This window comes from Myodes glareolus, chromosome 4, assembly GCF_982192425.1.
Source record: "Myodes glareolus chromosome 4, mMyoGla1.1, whole genome shotgun sequence".
Lineage (NCBI taxonomy): Eukaryota > Metazoa > Chordata > Mammalia > Rodentia > Cricetidae > Myodes > Myodes glareolus.
Window position 1 is genome coordinate 55,721,209 of NC_142029.1, and position 22,538 is coordinate 55,743,746.

The 22,538-nt window shown below is 37.7% G+C and overlaps 1 protein-coding gene across 1 annotated transcript in view; it reads right to left on the bottom strand.

Moving 5' to 3' along the window:
* Positions 1-7,605: 7,605 nt before the first annotated feature.
* Positions 7,606-22,538, bottom strand: part of Slc25a36 (solute carrier family 25 member 36) — a 30,519-nt gene continuing 15,586 nt past the window's right edge. The window contains exons 4-7 of the mRNA XM_085689594.2: positions 22,330-22,430; positions 14,772-14,838; positions 11,900-12,189; positions 7,606-11,260 (exon numbers count right to left, since the gene is read on the bottom strand). Coding sequence (XP_085545720.1) covers positions 11,067-11,260; positions 11,900-12,189; positions 14,772-14,838; positions 22,330-22,430 — 652 coding nt within the window. The 3' untranslated portion in view covers positions 7,606-11,066. The remainder of the gene's footprint in view (positions 11,261-11,899; positions 12,190-14,771; positions 14,839-22,329; positions 22,431-22,538) is intronic.

Below are 22,538 nucleotides of genomic sequence, written 5' to 3' on the forward strand. Positions count from 1 at the left end.
TTTTTTTTTTTTTTTTTTGGTTTTCTGAGACAGGTTTCTTCTGTGTAGCTTTGAAGCTTGTTCTGGAACTCGCTCTGTAGATCATGCTGGCCTTGAACTCACAGAGATCCACCTGCCTCTACCTCTGCCTCCCGAATGCTGGGATTAAAGATGTGCACCACTATCACCAGGCTTTAATTTTTTTCAAGATGATAAATCTCATTTGGAAGAAGGAAACGCCTCCCAATAATGATGGGTATTTTAAACAACCACAAATATACAACCTGTTATCTGAAATTCAAAAGGTTTTAAAAGTGATCCCCCCCCCCACACACACACACACAACACACACCATTCTATATAACCCTGACTCACTGGGAACTTTACATCCTTTACTCCTTTTTCATGACAACCACATTTCACCACTACTGACTGCATCCAAACATTTGGTCCATGCTGTGTTAACTGCTCATGTGCTGGGCCTCTTTCAGGTGCCTGGATGGAAATAGGGAAAAAGCCCTGTCTGCTACTTGCTGGGTGAGCCAACCTGTCCAGGAGACGGGTAGGGTATGACCAGCCGGTGGGGAAAGATGAAGTGCTACAGAGAGTGGCTCCCAGAAGTGCAGCATCAGGTTGTTCCTCCCATGGGCAGTATGGGAAAGTGTTTAGCGGTTTAGAGCTTCCTTGAGCTCAGGAATCAAGACTAAGCTACTACAGATCCAGAACCCTTAGCCCAGCAATGGCGGGACGAGGCCTGGCAGTTCCTACAGGAAGGAGTGGAAGCAGATCCTCAACTGCCTCCAGCCCCATCAGAAACCATGCCGCTCCACGCTGCTTAGAAGAGTTCTTGAGATGGCAAACCCAGGCTCCTGGTCCCTAGAAACTAATTGCTAATAAGTGAATATATCTTATTATCTACCATCTCTAAGTGAAGTTAATATCTAAGTGAAGTCGGGGGTAGTTATGTGGTGACAGAAAAAAATAATTTCTCCTGCCTAAGATGACCATCTCAAGAATTTTTTCTTTATCATTCTCTTGGCTTTCTGTACCGTACTGACAGGTACCTCACTTGCCTAAATATGTTACTGCATTTTGCAGGTTTGATCTTTCAGTTGTGGCTTACTTTTCTGTTCACCGTTATGATTTACTTTTCTTACTCCAAATCAGGTCCCTGGACTGAGTCGGCCTGGTCTTGGAGTTCATTCGTTTTCCCTCCTGTGAATTTCTCCATTCTCCTAGTCTTGGACACGGAGAGTGTTTTCACTGCTTTGCTATGGCAACCAGGCTGCTATGAACATTCTTGTGTGACTCCTGGAACATCTGAGCTATGTTTTCTCTGGGGTCTGTGTCTAGGAGCAAACCGGCCAGCTTAGATGCTATTAGCATCAACTGTACAGCACACATTTTTTCCGGTGTTAACACAGTCTCACTTTGGGCAATCGCAGCACCTACGGATTTCTTTATCCCACATCCACTTGATACTGTCTGATTTATTAATTTGTGCATTCTTTAAAGACTTAAAAATCACATTTCATTCCAAATTTAACTTGCTGTTTTGTAATTGCCACTAAGATGAGCTTTCCCCCTACATTTATTATGGCCTTATTCTCTTGTAAAATGCCAATTTAGGACTTTTGTCCAGTTTTATTGGTTGCCTTTAGGTGACTGATTCATAGAAGTTTTTATGTATTCTGATTCTATCCCTTGACAGTAATATGCATTGCAAATATTTCCAGGCTTTGGATTAGATTTTTCCCTTTTGTGAACTACTTAGTTCTAAAGTTTAATGGAGACTAATTTACCAGTCATTTCCTGTCTGGTGTGCACTTAAATATTGTTCTCAGAAAAGCCTTCTCTCCCCTATGGTTTCTTACCGCTGTAAAAGGTTAGCCTGCCAGAGTTAGGTCTAATCCACCTGGAAAGGAGTCCAGGGCATGCGTGTGTGCCAACTGGAGATGAATATCTTTTCACACGGATAACCATTGAAGCAATACCATTTTGTTGGCTGGTCCATCCAGTTTTTGTCATGCTATTTATGACCCAAATAAGTTTCCTTTCCCTCCTCTTAAGTGTTTTGTTACGTAGTCCAGGCTGGCTTCACTCTCTCAATCTCCTGCCCAAGGCTTCCAAGGGCTGGGACTGCAGGCTCACCACCACACCCATCTTCCAGTCAAGATTCTACTTTAAGCTTGTGTGTCTGTTCTTGGCTCTGCCTTCAGCCCCACTGTCTTCTTTATATCCGTTTTCAAGCCCCATGGTCTTTAACTATCCCAGACTCTGTGATTGGATTGTCACCTACCTCTCCTCACTTGACAAGCATCCAGGCTAGTTAGGTTTCTCGTTCTACTGGTTATTTTGGATTTCTATGTGTTCATGCGTGTGCATGCTCATATGCCTGAGTGCATGTGGAGATCAGAGGTCAACCTCATGTATCCTTCAAGGAACACGCCATTTGAGACAGGATCTCTTACTGGATCTTAGTGACTAGGCTAGGCTGGCTAGCCAGTGAGGCTCAGAGATCTGTCTCCCTAATGATGGGAAAACATCTTTAAACCATGGAAAATCAACCCCTTCTATCTTGAGTTTACTAAGCAATTTGAGTAAACACTAGGCTTGTTGAATGTTTTTCCATGAGGGTTCTAAGTTTTTCTTCACTAAACTTCAAATTGTTTTTCTTTCTTTCTTTCTTCCTTTCTTTTGTGGGGGGACAGGTTTTCGTTGTATAATCTTGGCTGTCCTGGAACTTACTCTATAGACCAGGTTGGTCTTGAACTCACAGAGATCCGCCTGCCTCTGCTTCTCGAGTGCTCGGATTAAAGGCGTTTTGCCACCACCACCTGGTCAGATATGGTAAATTTAACAATAAATGAACCTCGAATTCATGAAACTTAACCCAATTTTGTCAAGACTTACTATCTTTTTACAAAATGCCACAAACAGAGTTGGCAAGACGGCTTGGTGCTTGAGGGTGCTGCTGCTCTGTGTAGAGGTCCAAAATTTGTTCTCAGCACCCAAGTCAAACAGTTCATGAGGATCTGACACCCTCCTCTGACTTCTGCAGGTATATTCAGGCATACATAGACACACATAAATAATACTTTTAAAAAAATGAATGCCAGGCATGGTAGATCAAACTTATAATTCTACCATTCAGTGGCTGTAAGTTTGAGATCAGCCTGGTCTACATAAATAATACCAGGCCAGACTGAGTCAAAGAGAGCCTGTTTCAAAAGAAACCAAAAAGACCTTTAAGAAAGTCAGGAATAACTTCAGTTTGCTCCAGGTCCATGAATGAGACACACCTGCAGCTTTTCCTATCACAATATACTAACCCAAAAGATGAGCATGCGGATGACGGCCTTGTTCCTATCCTCTGGTAAAATCTGTATATTTGGAATGATCTGGTTCTTGTGTGGCTGGTAAAACATGACTAAAACCGCCAAGGATGCTTGTATGTGCAAATATTGATAGTTTTGGTCATCCTTATAGTTTGCAATTTTATTAACATTTCCATAATCTTACAATTAAGATGAGCTGTATTTTGCTGTTTTTGTTTTTATAACAGAAATCCAAAATCTGGTGACTTAAGCAGGTTTTATTTTACTTGACTATCAGAGGTAGATTGTCCAGAGTATTAGGGTAGCTTCACTGTGCCATCTGGCACCTGATTCCTTAGTCTCTCTGCTCAGTCCCACAGTGTATGCTTCTAACTGTCTTGTCACTGACTTCAGGTTGGCTTCAGGAATGACAGTTTCATTCCAGGCAAAATGAAATAAAGAAGGGAACAAGATGTGAGTATTGTTGAGATATATTTTGAAAGATAACATTTTTATGTTCACTGGTGTTTTGTCTGCATGTACGAGTGCCAGAAACTCTGGAACTAGAGTTAAAGACAGGTGTGAGCTGCCATGTGGGTGCTGGGAACTGAACACGGGTCCTCTAGAAAAAGCAGTCAGTATTTTTAGCTGCTGAGCTATCTCCCCATCCCCACCACATTGTTTTTTATTTATTGTCAAAACTGTGGAGACAAGCCTACTCAGTGGGTACACAACATACATTCAAAAGGCACAAACACATGGACTTGGCCGGCTGTGACTAAGCTTTCTGACTGCTCTAGCCAAGGCTGCAGTGATTGGCAGGCGGCTGAAAACCAAGATGGAAGCCAGAGAGGAGTAGCAACATGGAAGGAATCGGCTTCAAAGACTGCATGCCTAACTAAGACAGGTCTGCCATGTCCAAGCCAGAGCTGTGATTGGGAAGGAAAAAGTTCCTAGATAGTGTGATCTGGGAGTGATGTCTCTGAAAAACTTAAATTCCTACCCTAGTGCTCAAAACAGGTACTGTAGCAAAGTAATCTCCCCCATAGATATGGAGGGATCCCTGGGCCCAACAGTATGGCCTATCGGGTCTGATGTAGCTATTGCTGCCACCTACTGGCCGTTTTCCTTTAATGAAGGCTGAAGCTAAGTGCCAAGAAACCATAGTGGGAATTTGCCTATATACAGTGTCTGGCATTTGAGAAGGTTCATTTCATGTGTGTTTGACTTTTGTCCTTGCCTCACCAGAACCACCATCTGAGAACTAAGAATGTGGCCTGCATGTCAACTGGCCGCTTTACAGGGAAGAAAGTGTGGGGGCTAGGCCTGCCTGTGATCGCAGAACTTTGTATCATGCAACGTACCACTTAAGCTTCTGGCCTTAAAAGTCACTGCAATGGTCTAACAAAGGTACATCCGAAACTTTAGCCCACAAGTAACACTCAATTACATGAGACACCAAAGTGGTACCTACGTACCAAATATGAAAGGTTACATGGTTCTGCATGTCTGGAGACAGTAACACACGGTCGATGGGACCGAGTCCACGCACCACTCTCAGGGACTTGCAACTTTTCGGGCTCTGCAACTTTCGAGGCCCAGGTCTCCAAAGACAGGGGCATGTCTGCAAACACACACGAACAATTTGAGTTACAAGGTTCATTTGGCTCTTGATGTCTAGAGACTAGAAGGCAAGATGGGGCTACTGTCCAGTTTTTTCATTCGCTCTCTTCCTTCCTCCTTGGTAGTTGTGCACTCAAAAAAATGTGATTTTTTTAAAAAGAGAAACTATTGGGCACGCACCAACTTAGGGCAACTAAACACCACCAAATTGGATGATGAATGAATGAATAACTGAAGTCAAGAAATGTTTAAAAAAATCCTAGAAAAAAATGAATATGAAAACACAACATCCCCAAACTCATGGAAAATAATGAAGGTGAGGTCCCAAGAAGACAGTTTACAGCTACTGGTTCCCAAAGTAAGAAATGATAGACATCGCAAACGAATTACTTAATGATACAGCTTAGGGCCTTGGAAAAGCAAAAATAAGCCAAACTTCAAATCAGTACATGGAAAAAATGACATCAGGAAAGAAATTAATGAAATAGAAACAATAACAGAAAGAATGAAACAAAAAGTTGGTTATTTGAACAGCTAATTGGAGTTGTTAAACCCTTAGCCAGACCAAGAAAAATAAGAATTACAAAACAGATGAAAAGAGAGACATTACAAGAGATACTGATAAAATTTGTAACATCAAGTCTTAACTTAAAAACTTACATTTCACTGAATTGGAAATGCTGTTAGAAATAATAATTTTTTTTTTTTAAAGACATCATGTATACAGTGTTCTGTCTGCATGTAGGCCTACAGGTCAGGAGAGGGCACCAGATTTTACTATAGATGGTTGTGAGTCACCATGTGGTTGTTGGGAATTGAACTCAGGACCTCTGGAAGAGCAGCCAGTGCTCTTCACCACTGAGCCATCTCTCCAGCCCCAGAAATGGATGAATTTATAGATACATATGACTTACAAAATAACATGAAGATGAGCAATTATGTAGTAGTAATTTAAGGTCCAGATGGATTCACTGGTGAATTTTATCAAACCTTCCAAGAACTAAAACAGCACTGCTCCAAATACTCCATAAGACAGAAAAGGAAGGACCATTACCACACTCTTCTATGATGCTACTAACCTGATACCAAAACCAGACAAAAATGTGACAACAAAAGAAAATTTCAGATCAATTTCCCTGATGAACATAAAGCACTCAACAACCCCCCTGCAAATGAATTCAGAAAAAGATCATTATCAAGCTGGGTCCAGATATGCAAAGACAGCTCAAGACATATATCAATACATGTTATCCCTTTCATGTTCAAAGTCCTAAAGACACTCAGAATAGAAGGAATATCATCTCACCATCACGAAGGCTACATGACAAACTTGTATTTTGTTAATATAATTCAAAGGTGTCCATTTTCTGTTCTATTCAATTGTAGTAGAAGTCTTAAACTAAAGCCACAAAACCAACAGAACAAACGAAAGGAAAGCCAGCAGGAAGGGAAGAGGTCGAAGAGCGAGCACCTCCACCGGTGGATGGTAGATTCTACAAGAGGTTAAGACACCACCAGAAAACTCTTAAGAACTGATGAACACTCTCAGCAAAATGGTTCGATACAAAATGAACATAAAACCCAGCAGCCTTCTTACATACTCGAGGAGGCAATAAAGAAAAAAATTCCATTCACGACAGCCTAAAAAGATATTTTGGAAAAAAAAATTAACAAAGGACAGGAAAGATCTGCACAATGAAAATGCCTTGAGTTTCACAAGTTGTGCAAATGTGACACTAAGGCTGAGAAAGCATAAATCCAAATTCTTTTCCCTGCCACAGCTCGACATTTAGTAAGACACACCTACATCCCGACCCCTTAACCTGAATCGTGAACTAAGTCCTATCAGTCTCAACTGTTATTCTGTCGGTGTATCCTGTGTGAAACACCACTACCAGCACTAACTGTTCAACTTTACAACAGGCACAAGCCACAGAACAGCACCAATTTGACTTGGCTTTCATGTCTGTAAAAACATGTCATGTTTGTTGTTGATGGGACTCAGGGAAAATTACAAATGTAAAGTGGGTAGGCACCAGAAGCACAATTCAGTTAAAAAGCAGCAACTATTATTTAGTGTGTATGTGTGGGAGCAAGAGTGCCATGGTATGCATGGATGGGCAAGTCGAAGGACAACTTGCAGGAATTGGTTTTTGCGCCCCCCCACCATGTGAAGCTTAAGGACCTAATTCAGGTCACATCTAACCCACCTGCTTAGCCATCTTGCCTGCCTACTAGCATCTATTTTTATCCACATCACCTAATATGTATGGATTCACTTGGTTATTCTAAAAGCCCTTTGGTTTCCAAAAATATTAGCTTGCCTGAAATCTACAATTAGAACAAAAAATTTAATGTAAAATGTTACAACCTAGACAGAATTCATCAATTTACTACTCTAATCAGACTAATTGTTCAATGTTCTGATTTATGAAAAGCATTACTGGACTCAAAGAGCAACAAAGACCACAAAGAATAGTTTTTTTTTTTTTAAACCAAGCTATGAAAGAGTTACACTACCTGACTTTTTGATACCTAGACAACTATCAGGTCTAATGGGTAGAAAGTTTGTTTGCTGTATGAACAAATGAACCTAATGCCTAACTCAGAGAGTAATATAGTCTGTTCCACATACAGTACAATTATATCTTCACCATAACAAAATATTAATATATATTTTAAAAACGACATTTTCAAAAGCATTTTAATTTTCTAAATTTTAATTCAAGTACAAGTCAGCTAGTTAACATAAATACAGAATAAATGCACATAATCTGCAGCCATGTACAAAAATGCAATAGCAACACTCATATAAATGGGCAAAACTCATCAGCTCTTTTAAAGCTGGCTGAACTATGAGTGATTGGTATAATTTAATTCACATCCACTGGGGTACAGTCAAAAAATTTAACATAACTGAGCAGAACTAGACTCTTTAGTTTCTAAAATGGGTAGCATAAAAACCAAGGGAGAGTTAAGGAGAAACAAAGTTACGTTAGAAAAGGTATGTGAGGGGCAGAAAGCACTTTATTTCATAGGGTAAAATGCGGTCCTGTTTAAAGCAGACACCTATCTTCTTAGGAATGTTAGGTCATGATCAACGAGGACAAATGAGCTATGTTTCAGCCCTACAGGGGTCCCTATAACACGAGCAGTTTGCAGAAGAGCATGTAAACAGAGATACAAAGAAAGTCCTTAGAGAAACGGGGAGATTAATTCCTACCACTTAAGTTCTTCAAATTGAAATCGCTATTTCACGGTGATTTTAAAAAGCCACTTTAAATACATTTTTTTTTTCTTTTGAACATCCCAAACTGTGCTCATTCTAACAGGGCTACCACACAGCAGACATCGAGGGTTAGGAGACATGGCTGGGCTAAATGACTTAGGATGCTGTCATAGTTTCATAATTATAAGCCAGTTGAGCTCCCTCTAGTGAGTCAGGCTGGTTCTGCAGTCATATAATGAGAACTGGGACAGATCTGGTGAGCATGGAAGGGAGGGTCTGTAAAACCAGCACTTAGTAGGCAGAGGCAGAAGAATTTGGAGTTCAAGGTCATCTTGGGTAATAAGAGACCCTATCATAAGACAAAAAACAAAGTTTGGTGGTAGAGCACTCCCTGGAAATTTAAAGCACGATATGGTACCCACTAGAGCCCAGAGGTTCACCAGCTGGAATACCCAAATTTCAAGCCTTTGAGCCACAGCAGCAGAGTCCTGATGGGTGAGGGTTTGCTTCCAGTAGCTACTGCTCTAGCTTGTCTGAATAAGTTCAATTTTCTGAGAGGACCACATAAAAGTATACAACAAGGTCCACTCTAGCTCTCTAAGACATTTTTAACAAGATTATCTGATGGAAAGCAATTTTTAAAAACCCAATGCTCTGAGTATGCACAGCTTTTTAACATTACAATGGATTTAAGAAAATCTTTAAAGAGACAAACTATACATAACACACATATATGTTTTTTAATTATCTCTGTCATAAAGTAAACTATGGCAGACAGTACTCAAGGGAAAAACAAAACAGACCTCATTGTTCCTTTCCAATGACTGCTTTCAAAGTAAATACTAAGACTTTAACCCCCTTTCTTGCAGAACACACACTAACACTTTAAACACCGAGGACAGCGCACCAGAGGCTAATGTAAAGTTTTTCTTACAAACACAGAACACATGTTCATCCTTGAAGGACACTTATCATGGGTTTGCTACAACTACACAAGCTGTTCCTTAGCTGCTGGTTTTCTTGTCATTCTTCATCATTTGAGATCCGTGTAACACAGGAGAACATGTCCTACATTCAACACAAGTAAGAGTTATGGATCTTCACAGAGCAAATGGCACTGTATCGGGCAGTAACAATGGCACCTGAAGAGGCAAACACTATAGCCTGAGACCTTCTCTACAGATTTAAGTTAAACCCCCAGGCGAGGATTTATTTTTGGTATGTTCCATGCAATAAATGTCAAAGCTGTAATAATTCCAAAGGTAACAATCTGAACTTGCCTTTGGTCTCCAAACAGATTGGAATATTTTTAATTCCAAATGAGCACCTCAAAGACATCCAGTTATTGTTTACAAGGAAGTCAAGGTGAGAGATTTAAGAGGGCATTAACTTCATTGGTGACAGCAGCGAAAGCTTTCAATGGCATGCGACTTTTTCCATATTGTGGCATTACACAGTACACGGCACACTTAGAACGCTGGAAGATCTCCAAAATATCTCCAAAACATGTCTAAAAATCCAAAAAAAAATATGAACACTGCTTCTGCCTAATACCTAACAATATTTTAAAAAAATTAACCACGAATTCTTACCCCCTTAAAAGGCCACAAAGTGCATTCACATAGTCATTCTGAAGAGAAAGCCATTGCACAAAATGTAAGGTTAGGGTACACTGATGAGTACCACAGTGGAGTTTAATTGTAGAAGTTTTATTTATATACCAGTATAGCAACATCCATTGGAAAATCTATAGTATTACAGCAAACACCTTTGTAATGGCCATATATAATACAATTAAAGTGTTAAAAGGTGTTGCTGACTCAATAGCAAAATTTAAAAACTATATCCTGTTAACACATTGAACTAAAATTCGCCTGACTTTACGATAGAGCATTCAGGAAACTAGGACAGAACAGAATTTGTCCAATGCAGCACACTGACGGACAAACTCCTGGTCGACTATGATTTGCTGTCACATAGCTGAAGACCTCTTCATCTTGTCCTAAACATTAGTATCACTTCAAGGGCAAAAGTGAAAAATTACCATTTTCTCTATCAACCAAGAATAATCTATACAGATGTGGAAATAATTTAGAGGTTAAAATTCTTAATGCGAAAGTAAGAAGAACAGACTCAAAAATCATTAGCTTCTCTACTTTTGTAAATAACATGTGGGTATGGGAATTTGATAATCACATATGGCTCTATTCATGCATTATGTAATTGGAGAAGATGTGACGAAGCACTTGTCATAAAAGTCACTGAGGTGGCATCCACTAGCTTATTTTATAGCCCCCACATTAGCCATGCACATCTTATATGATAAAGTCCACATTGTAATAAATATATTAGCTGTAACCAAAACATTCTAATGCTGAAAGTAAGGTATTTAGATAACATTTCACTGGTTGTCAAATACAGTGACTACTGATGCCAAACAATTTTAGAACACTGTATCAGGCAGGGCCCTCTCAGGAAAATTGTACTAAGGATCTATCTATCATTATTTTACAGTATTACAAAAGATGTCAAGTTAGACATTTGCAATTGTCACCACTATCTTTGGATAATTACTTAGAGATGACTTTGTTTAGAAGACTGAAAGAATTCAATTAATACTATATTCTGAATGTCATAAATCAATTTTTAAAAAAACATAGTTGTGAACAATGGTAGAGAAAATGGCAATTTTAAGAAACAAATGCTTTTCAAAGCATTCTCTTAGAGGTGGCCCAGGGCCTCTTCACTGAAATACTAATGTAGTGTGGTACTTTACTTTCTACAGCCAAACTTCCACTCAGCCATAGCAGTTATATGCTTCCAGACTACTGTCTTCTGTCCACCACGCTGGCTTCAAGATTCCATGGTCCACTGTGATCTTTTGGTCTTCCTGCTCTGTAGCATGACAGCCCACGCTGCTATCCATTAAGTAGATAGACCACCAATTCATAGGTGGCCATCATAATGGCTGTGTTTGGAATTTGTCTCACCAGATGAGTTGTTAGGCCACGGTAAAGAGACCCATAACCTTCTTCTTGAACAATCAAAGATAGTGTCTGAAAAAAAGATCTGTATTTTGTTCCTTCTTCCCGTAGTCGTGTTCTTACAACTTCTGTTTATGAAAAAAAGAAGAATCAATTTATCGAAACATTTTCTTATCTTTCCACTCTCATCATACAGAACATACCTGATCTATTACTCTATAAATGCAGGACAGTGGTTCAATGTATAGCTGACCAAACCAGTCAGATTACATAACAGCAAACTAATACAGCCCAGATCATATACACTAGTTAACATATCTGTTGCAGAAACAGATAAAAGGGTGTATATACAGCATGATAAATAATATCCATAGGTATATGGATATAAGAATTAGATATGAATATAGAAATTAAGCTATGAATATAGGAAAATTTTTTGGCAGGCATTCTTAATGTGCCAACATAAAATAACAAAACAAAATCGCTTGGGCCCTTACAGTTTAAAGACTTTAAATTTGAGATCCATTTCTGATGTACCCTTGGGCAATTACTGTATTTTTGCATTTCTTCTTGTTTCCAATTTGAAAATGATGGCATACCTAAAATTATTAAGAACAACATTTTGATTCGGGTGGTGGTGGCACACCTTTAATCCCAGCACTTGGGAGGCAGACAGGTGGATCTCTGTGAGTTCAAGGCCAGTCTGGTCTACAGAGTGAGTTCTAGGACAACCAGGACCACACAGAGAAACCCAGCCACTCTCTTACCGTGTGGATATGCTATGGTTGTGGCACAGGATTTTGAGGTGGCAGCAGCTAGCATCATTCTCACGAAATCCGATGCTTCTTTCACAGACTCTTCATCACTTTCCATCATGGAAGCAGTCTTGCACTCCAGTAGTTTTTGCTTTATACTTTCATAAATAACAAAATGGATAACTGTCTCTGATATGCCAGCATAGGAGGCAGACATGCCTCTATAAAATCCTCTCAGTCCATCTGTTTGATATACTTTACGAATACATTCAAACGCACCCATTCGCTTTTCCCCACGATTCCTGAAAGGAAAAGAGAGAAAACAACTGACATTAATTACTGGAAGATTTTTATCAGTTAACAATATATATATTTCAATATGACACTCTAATAAACAATGGTCTTTGTCAACTCATTAAGAATTTCAAAATATATGTGAGTTTGAGGCCAGCTTGGTCTACAAGAGCTAGTTCCAGGACAGGTTCCAAAGCCACAGAGAAACCCTGTCTCGAAAAACAAAAAAACCCACCACCACCACCAAAAAAAAAAAAAAAAAAAAAAAAAAAAATTCATTTTCTTCTCTTAAATTTGTTCTATTAAGATGGATATCATGTAATTATCTTACCAAACACAAAGCACACTGTAACTCTTCAGTTTCCTGTGCTCCTCAATATGGGAGAACTCTATGCTCAAGCATTGACTCAAGGAAGACTCAAACCCTACACTGTGATCATCCCCGTTCTAATTATGCTCAACTTTCCTTGAATTTAGTAACACAAAAACAATGAGGGCCAGGTATGATGGTGCACACCTTTAATTCCAATACTCTGGGAGACAGAGGCTGGTGGACCTTTGTGAATACGAGGCCAGCCTCGTTTACACAGTAAAAAACACCTCTCAAACAGTCCCCAATAAAATAAAAAAACAACAACTGAGGGACACTGTATCACAAAGCAAGGAGTATGACTGAGTTTCTTCCATTTCACCCAGGTCCACCTGAAAACTTACCAGATAAATGTAATGCCTATGTGATGTCCTTGTTAGTAGCTTGGTAAATGATAATTCTGTTCCTATAGTTACAAGGTGCTTACTCAGTATCTTTCCCAAGATAATCTTTAGTACCACTTAAGGGTACAGAATCACTTTGTTAAAAACACTTACTATAACACATCATAGGAATACTACCTCCTAGCTCAGGGTTTTTATACATAGGTCCCTGGATTTGAGCAATGGTCATCACTTTAGACTAGCTACTATGTAACTTGTTTAGCTATTGGGAGGCCCTTACAAGCAATTCATACAGGTGGGTAGAATATCACTTTCTGGCGTGGTTAACCTACTGTTTCCCAATAAAAAGCACACGAAACTCTTTAACATACAGGCAGTTTTCTTATGTACTGTCTCACTATCAACTAATGTAACTTTTTTGCATCTGAGGGGAGATCCACATTTCAGAATGAAACAAAAGCAACAATAAATACTCAGCAGATAGCCCCCACAGCACCAGAAAGTGCTATTCAGGATGCTGGGAAGAAGTTTCAACCAGATTTTACTCAGCTGTGGATCCTGTGTGCAAGAATATTGACTGGCTAGGCAAGATGAACCTACTGGTGCAATACTGGCAAGTCTATTTCAGGGGATACCCAATCTGCTTTCTGATTGAACGTGAAGCTTGCTCCATAGCAAAGATTCACATTTGGTTCTGAAAACTGTCAAAACCCTATGGCTAAGTGGGGAAGCTACTTGTGTTTTCCTCAATGAACAGAATACCCCTGTCATATTGCCTTGTAAATAACTATGCTCATGTCCACAGAAGAATGCTGATGCCAGCTTCCTTTCGTAGTGGTGAGCCATGACTACAGATTGGTCATTGTGCCAAGAATAAGCGACTGGTGAACGCTCAGCTATAAATGGGACACAAGCCCCTCCAAGCATCCACAAACACTACTGGAAGAAGGGCTGGAAAGAAAGTAAGAGCCAGAGGGAAAAAAAATAGGTGTGGAACATTGATTCCAGTTATGGTGTGACTGCAGTATGGCGGCTGTGATGACCTGCACAGGATCTCCACAAAACTGGGCTGGTCAACACTGTCAGGGAGGGGAAGGGGTTCATGGGATGCCACTTTTTCCGAAGACTTAGATGCAGTTAAAGGTTGATAGGGGGAGGATTCCTTCAGTGGTGTAGTTATCTTAAGGAGCCTACCCTATTGTAAATAAACTGTTTTCCATGGCTCCTATAAATAACTCTAAATAAATTCACAGCTGCATATTCAAAACAGACAAAAGCAGAAGTGGGGCTAGTTAGAAGAAAGGGATCACGGAGAATGGGGCAGGAGAGAGTAATGGGGGGTGAATGATAGAAATGCATCATGGGCATGTATGGAGATGTCGTAATGCCATTCCATGTTTGTGTATAAACAGGATAAAATGAGGTAAGGCAACCTGGCCCTGAGGCACTACTGATACAAATTTATATAAAAAACACTTAAATCTATGTTAGCTAGCTTATTTTACTTTCTTTTTAAATTTTTTTTATGATTTATTCATCTTTTTTTATTTTATGTGCATTGGTGTGAAGGTGTCAGATCCCCTGGAACTGGATTTTCAGACAGTTGTGAGCTGCCATGTGGGTGCTGGGAATTGAACCCGGGTCCTCCAGAAGAGCATTCAGTGCTCTTAATCGCTGAGCCATTTCTCCAGCCCCCTTATTTTACTTTCAAGAATAAATATGCCTTAAGCTGGGTGTGGTGACTCACCTATAAGCATAACACTTGGGAGTCTGAGGCCAGAAGAGGGCAGCCTCTGTTCCTCCTCGGCTACTCGAAGACCCTATCTCCAAACCAAACCAAACCAAACCAAACCAAACCACCCAAATAAGCACATACCTTGCATCAAGCTGTAACCGGGTCTTTATAAGCCAAATGGGGTTTGTTGCAGTGATTGCAGTAAAACCTAAACAAATATATTTAAAATGAATGTCAGTAGACAGGAACCACACTATTCACACTAAGGATCTTTACACTGTATGAATCTATAGTAACGACAATGGCTACAAAGGTTCAAACTATTAACTGAAGTAAGCTTTACACTTTGAACACCTGTTCATCCACATAAATTCTCCACTCTGGCCTTCCTAGAAGAATCTTTCAGGAACAAGTCTTATCTCCCCTCAAGTGTCGCTCTAACTCACGTGCAAACAGGGTGCTCTCTACTCTGTGAGTCAAGCTCACAGACAGAAACTCTGTGCATTCTGCAGTAGCTGCCTGGGGCAGTCACATCACCTGCACACTCCATTCACATGGACGTCTACACAAATGGCACCACTCAATAATATAGGCCTGTGAACCAGCAAAGATTTGTTGGGCCCTGTTTTTTAGTTTGTGTTTTTTTGTTTTTGTTTTTTAAAGTAAGTATTAGCACAGACGTAAGATTTCTGTTAGGGTTAACAGATGGGATCTACTTGTCATCCAATTAAACAAATAAAAACTCTAAAGTCCAAAAAAGTTACAAACTGGAATTTCCTGCTCACTTGTACAGACAGTGAAAAGTCAATGGGGTAGAAGGCACTCTCTCTTACTAGCATTCAAGTGTCACCTAGTAACTACTGTAGGGAGCAGTTCCCACGGTGGCTCATCTCAGACAGTAAATTAGGATCTCTGGGCAGTGAGTTTTCTGGGACCATGCACTATCTTTTACTTGGTGTCTTCCTACTTTTAGAAGAACAACACAGAAAATGCAGTCTTATTGACAGGAATTTATAAAGATGTTTCACCTATACAAAACAGGGCATTCCTTTTGTTTTCTCATTTAAGATCAGTAATACAAACTTCAGAGAATTACATTTACTCCACTGGCCTTTAAATTCACTGAAAACTCATGAAGAGAAATAAGGAACTTAGCTATTTAATACCTTCTATCAAATACTATCAAGTCAAGCAGATTGTTTTTAAAAAGATATACTATACTCATAGCATTTAAATATGAACAAAAATACTGTGATGTGTTTAATACTACTTTAAGAGCCGTTAGACTCAAACTTTCCTTGGCTTTTAGAGCTGCTACGGAAGGGAAATAATTTTACCGAACTGTTTACAAAGCCAAACTAGGTTTCATAATGAATGCTCTTTCCCCTTCTGCAATACCAGATAATTAACTCACTCAAATTTTACTTGTTTTATGCCATGTTTTAACACTGTAGAAGTAGCCACATGACACACAAGGCGGGGGGGGGGGGGATCCCAATTAAACCTATTTAGCAAGATAAATGAAGTCTTGGCTTATTAACTTTGAGAATTTTGTGACCAGTACATAGATTCTGCTTTTCTTAAGTGCTTTTAATACTACATACATAAAGAGAAGTGAGAACAGTAACTACGGCAGCATTAGCTGGTAATAACATAATAAATGCGGAACAGATTGCTAGGGAACATCTTTTTTAATAAGGGATTCTTCTCATGAGTACATTCTTGGTGAAAGAATAAATGTGACCATCTGACTAGTTTAAATGTTTGTCTTACATCTTTAGTTTCAGAATGAACTTACACTGTTATTTTCTTCCTTTAAACCGTATTTTTCTAAATGAGAAAGTTAAACTCAACATTTTAAAATTATGTATGATCAGGCATCAATACAGGCCAAAACACCAAGTAACTCCTTGCTGGAGACTGAAATCAAGGCCTCACCACTGGTAGGCAAGTGATCTAACTACAAAGTCGCAGCCCTGGCCACGATTCTTAAACAAGAATTGTATCTCCTAAGAACTTTTAGTAGTTACATGTCTATGCAGCAAGATTAAGAGTTTTTAAGTAAAAAGATAGGGAGCAGTGTAAATCTACAATTATTCACTATTCACAATAATTTTAATTATTTCTAAGAAAAACTTGCCTTCTTTAAAAACTTAATTTAAGAGGCATATAGTGGAAATCCTTCTTTAAACTAAAAATAAAACTATTCAATTAAAATTTTTTTCATTTAACTTTTAAAAAAAGATTACCACCAATTGTAAGTTTAAAATAAAACTTTTAGTTAAAGTTTCTGTCCTAAATCTCTCTCCAAGTCACAAAGTCCCTCACTTTAAGATCCGAACAATGCATATAAAATTATTTTAAAATATTACTCAGAATACAAAACTTTGAAGACTCAAATGGTAACTTTAAAACTACTCTGCAAATAAACAATGTCAGAAAGCAAACAGCAGGTATTTCTCACTGAACTAAAATTTATTTCCAGACACAGTATGCACCAGACCACCACTAAGATTTTGGTATTGCTGAAGGCTATGCTTGCTGTGGCTGTTCTGGCTTAACTCTTGGTGGAATTGGCACCAGTGCTCAGGACAGACAACCAGCCAATCAGCAAACTACTACTGGCTTGAATAAAGAAGCTAGGCATTAGCGTCAGGGTTTTAGCTGTTGATTCTTTAAAATTTTGGATATATTTTTAAAAAAATGCTGATTCTTGATTTCACAGTATTACTTTCTCTTAACCAAAAAATAGTTTAAGTAGCAAATAGACATTTTTAGACTAATTAAATCTGGTAAAATATAACCTATTAACACAAGAAATGAAACAAATGGAATAAGACAAAATTTATGTGGTAAGGCAGTTTGTGGTTAGCCCCACTAAACATGTCTTCTTCCTACATTTACAACAAGCACGCAGATATTGGGCATGGTGATATAAAGTTTAGAAATTGCCTATCACTTTTTATTTTGCATTTTAGTTTTGCTACATTTTGATAAAAGGTTAATGTATTCAGAACATCCAAATAAAACATTAAAACCAGCTGAAAAGTATAACAACGTTCACTTATAATTAAGGCTTTGTACTGTTCCAGAATCAACTAAGGCAAAGTGCCAATACATTTAATTAGTAGTATCTGTGTTTTATGAGAAAACTTTAAATATAAATTTAAGTTATGCACCAAATAAAACTCCACTTGATAATATGCCAATTAAAAATATAAACAAATCCCACCCATAGAAACTCGCTGAAAATGTTTAAGTGATATCTGCAGTATTGCATTTCAGTACTTACTTCAATTAAATTCTGAAAATGCAAAACATATACAACCTAAGATAAAAGTATCAAAACTGTTTTAAAATTAAAACTACACTAAAACATCTAAGACTTCATTCACTATAGTCTGCACTTCTTAGAAAGTAGAGACACCAGTCTTTTCACAACAGCAGTAATCAGGTCATTCAAATACCAACAGACTAGAGTAAAAGCACTATATCAGAATTTTAAATGTTAGCTAAAACATTAGCTAAGTAAAGACAAGACAGCTATCACTATGTAACAGTTGTAGGACAGACAGCATATTATCAACTACAGCTCTCTCTAATATATTAATATATAGTGTTGTCATTCCGCGGAGGCCAAGGCTATATTACAGCCAAGCTGAAGACCCCCTATTTACATGGTAACTGGAGAGTACCCCATGCTTCCTTCTAGAAGGATAACAAAGGGACCAGAGTTAAATCTTTATGAAATACTCAATAATGCACACAAATCCATGTCCCACCTTCTACTCATTCCACAGCTATTACAAAATCCCAGGGTGTGTTTCTTATACTAGAGGCTGCAAGAGATGCTCAGATCAGTACTCACGAGGTTAAGTTAGTCCATATTTCTACAGGAAGTGACCTGCGGATGGGGAGCATGAGATGACACGATCTCACTCTTTTCTCGGGAGAAATGTACAGTAAATGCCTAAAATAGACACAGGCTTTTCTGTATCATAACAACAGTGACCTCATCAGATACATGTGTACAAACTGAATCCCACTGGAAGGATTTAAGAAATATTTACTGTGAGATCTTTTTTTTTTTTTTTTGAAAAATTTTAAGTAAGAAGACTATCAGAATGGGCCTTGTGCTTTATTACAAAAGTGCACAGAGTACTGACAATCCCGCCATCTTCAGCAGATTCAGAGTCCAAATACTTACCTAAAAAGATGATCAATTTTGTCTTAAAGAAAAAATGCTAACCTTGTCAAGGGAGACTCTAATAAAAGTTTAGAAGGGATGCTATGTTCCATTTCCTACCACTGTTATCTACCATGAAAAGAGCTGCAGACACTTTTTATCTGTTCTTTAAAAATCAGATTATCTAGTGATTTAAAAAGCAACCAAGCAAACAGAAATAAGAGCCCCAACAGAATATTAAAGTCTGGAACTTTGCATAACTAATGAAGATCACAGTGCTAACAAAAGTACCTGTCACCCTTTGACTCTAGCAGTAATATTGCACATCCATACTTATGGAATATTTTGGATTATTTTGTATTAATTCTTGTGTTCTACAAAACAGAAAACAGGAAAAATGTTCACAAATAAGTATACAAAGCAGCTGTCCAACCATGCACCTGGCTGACTACTGTAAGGTAATCTTTATATTTAAGGAGTAAAAAAACACCTAACCTTCATTTAAATAATGAAGTTAAAAAAAACACAGAAAAAAGATACCTTGAAAAAATGTGTTCTTAAAAACAAACAAAAAAAACCCAAATAATAATTATGCATTCTGTAAGCATATATTACTCACTTGATATATTGATGACACAAAATGATATTTATTGACACATTAGAAATTTCACACCAAATATATGGTTACAGTTAAAAATAGAAACAGAAATTTCCTTTATACTTATGTCACATATAAAAAATATGTGTTTGTCAGGTAAACTTTTAAAAATTAAGAATTACTGTAAAGAAAGAAGAAACAATACATTTAGGCATACCAACGGGTGCCATGGTATACTCAGAAGGTTACTCAAGATTATTTCAACAAGACAGACACAAAACAGATACCCCAAAAGCTACAGTAAACAGTGTACCCATAGTCATGTGTAAGGGGTAAAGGGGTTCGTAGAGCACAAAAACAATCAGGATTACTCGGATTAAATATCTTTGTTACTGGAAAATGTTTCCGTAAACAAAAACAAACAGTATATTTTAGCTGTGGCCACTTACAACACTGCCAAAAATGACTCTCTTTGACTGCAGTTTTAACTAAGTTTAATATTTAAATTACATGTTTTAGTCAATTTGGGTAACATGCAAAATGAAACTGAAGACAGGCCCTGTGGCTGTGGATGCTGACTGGAGTGGTAAAATCCCCAGGTAATAGGGCTAACAGCCTCTTTTAATGCAGTTTTGCTACTAAGGTGACAAGGTTAGCATTTTTTTTTAACAATCACTTAAAATCTTTTTCACATGACTTATCTTTAAGTATTTTGTACCTCTTAAATCATTCTTTGATGTCCAAATATATGACCCTGAAGAAAACCCAGAGCAATCTGCTGTTGATTATTTTAAGAATAAAGGGGGCAAAAAGCTACCTTAATCAATCTGTACGGGACCATTCTCTTTCACCAGCCATGTAGCTACACATAAAAACCTGCAAAGCTAGATGTTAATGCTAACAAATAGTACAAGGAAATGCTGAAGGCGTAATTTTCAGGAAATATAACTGCAAACAAATAAAAAAAACTTTCAAATTACACGGTAAATGCAAAGGGTAATAATGTCTGAATATGCACGCTTATCAATTTACGAAAACGGAAGGAATTCAAGTTGGGAAACAGTACTAATGAAAATATTATACATTTAAGAAAAGAATTTTTAATGTTTTACTGAATTACTTTTCAATGTGATATAGAAACAATAAATTTTGATGAGATAGTCTAATATAAGAAAATGTTTCTATAAGAATTTAGATACCCTGAACTTCTAAATGTGTAATATTGAATTCATAATAAACACTGTCAACTTTAAAATAACTAATTTCTTTTTCTTTCTTTCTTTTTTCTTGAGACAGGGTTTCTCTGTATTCCTGACTGTCCTGGAACTCACTTGCTCTGTAGACTAGGCTGGCCTCAAACTCAGAGATCCACCTGCCTCTGCCTCCCAAGTGTTGGGATTAAAGGCGTGTGCCACCACTGCCCAGCTTATCTAGTTTCTTGATTTCAATTTTTTAAAAAGTATAAACATTTCTTTTTAATGTTCTGGAGTTACAGACAAATAGGCACCACACACAAATGTCGACAATCTAGAAAGAGATTGCTAACCTAGTATAATGGTTGCTGGGTTTATAACTAATTGGCCCAACTTTCACCTATACCCAGTCAAATCTGTGAGAGGAAAACATGTATAACCAACATCTATAAATAGTACAATTAAAAAATTCTAGTTTGTAACTAGGCAAATACTATTATACTAAGAACTAATTCTCAATACTAATTCTCAATAATTGATTATTACTAATCAATACTAATTCTCAATAATTGATCTATCCAGATCAATCCAGTTATTCCATGGATAAGTTCCCCCAAACTCCCAGGAATCAAGATCTCCAGACTGGCAAATCAGAGTATACACTATCTTGACTTAAAGCACTGCCCCTTCCAGCTTCAAAATGTCAATTAGTCATCAACTGTAAATATAAAAAGTCTTGAAAACAATTTGTAAGTTATATGCTAGATTTATTATATAGCAGAGGCTACCAGTCTTTCATAAATCAGCATTTCAGGTTACACTTGGCTAAATTGGTTAAAATGTGGTTCAAATTAAACTATTCCAAAGAGAAAATGATTAGCAGTTTCAAGGCACTCATCATTAAGTGCACAATGGGAAGTCAATTTATTGATCAACAGCTGATAAAAGCAACTATAGTTTTCCTTACAAAGTTACAGAACAATTTGGAAATGGGTGGATAAAATAATTCTCAGAAAATTGGAAGAATTTTCTATTAAGAACTAAAATTCAAGGCATTGTTTAACATGCATGGCAGCAAATGATTCCAGAACCAGAGTGACAAACCAATCTCTACCACTTACTCTTAGAAAGACCTGTGAGGGGTGTGCTGATGCAGAAGTTCCTGGAAACATTTCTACACAAGCATGTACACACAAGCCATTGTCTAAAGCTAAGATCAGTATATAGTCCAGATTATGAGGAATGATACACATCTTCTCAAACATAACAAATTATAGTAACTGAACCATAATAAAGATCACAAAAACTGTAGCATCCAAGCACAGGACACAACGAATACTTTACCAAGTATTGGCGGCACATTTCAGACAGAAGTCAAAACATGCAGCAGGTAGGCACTAACGGAAACTGAAGAGAGCAAATGGCAGCTCTAATTCCAGTGGGATTATGGCTGGACTCTTAAAGCATGAATGCATTAAATATTAGGCAATACACAGCAAAATAAATATACTATCTACAGTCTGCCACTTAAACTCAGTTTACAAAGTTACAAAGATGTAACTGATAACAGATTTTATGTATAGCAAATGTTTTATTCAAACGAACAAAATCATCTTTATAGATTTTAATTATTAAAAAACACACTATCTTAATTTGATATAAAGTCATCATAAAATATTAACATTTCCAGGTTTGAGAAGTTTTACTATTAAATATTCATACCTGCCATTGCAGCTGAAATCATGTGTACTTGGGTAGAATCAGGATCAAAAACACCATTCAACTTTTCCTTGCAGTTTGAATAAGCAGCAAAGTATATTGCTCTAAAAATAATTTAAAAAGCATAAATCTTTATAATTCTAGAATAGAGAAATCTAATAGTCTGTCATATTCACCATAACATCAGTTTACCTATGTTTCCACTAAGCATG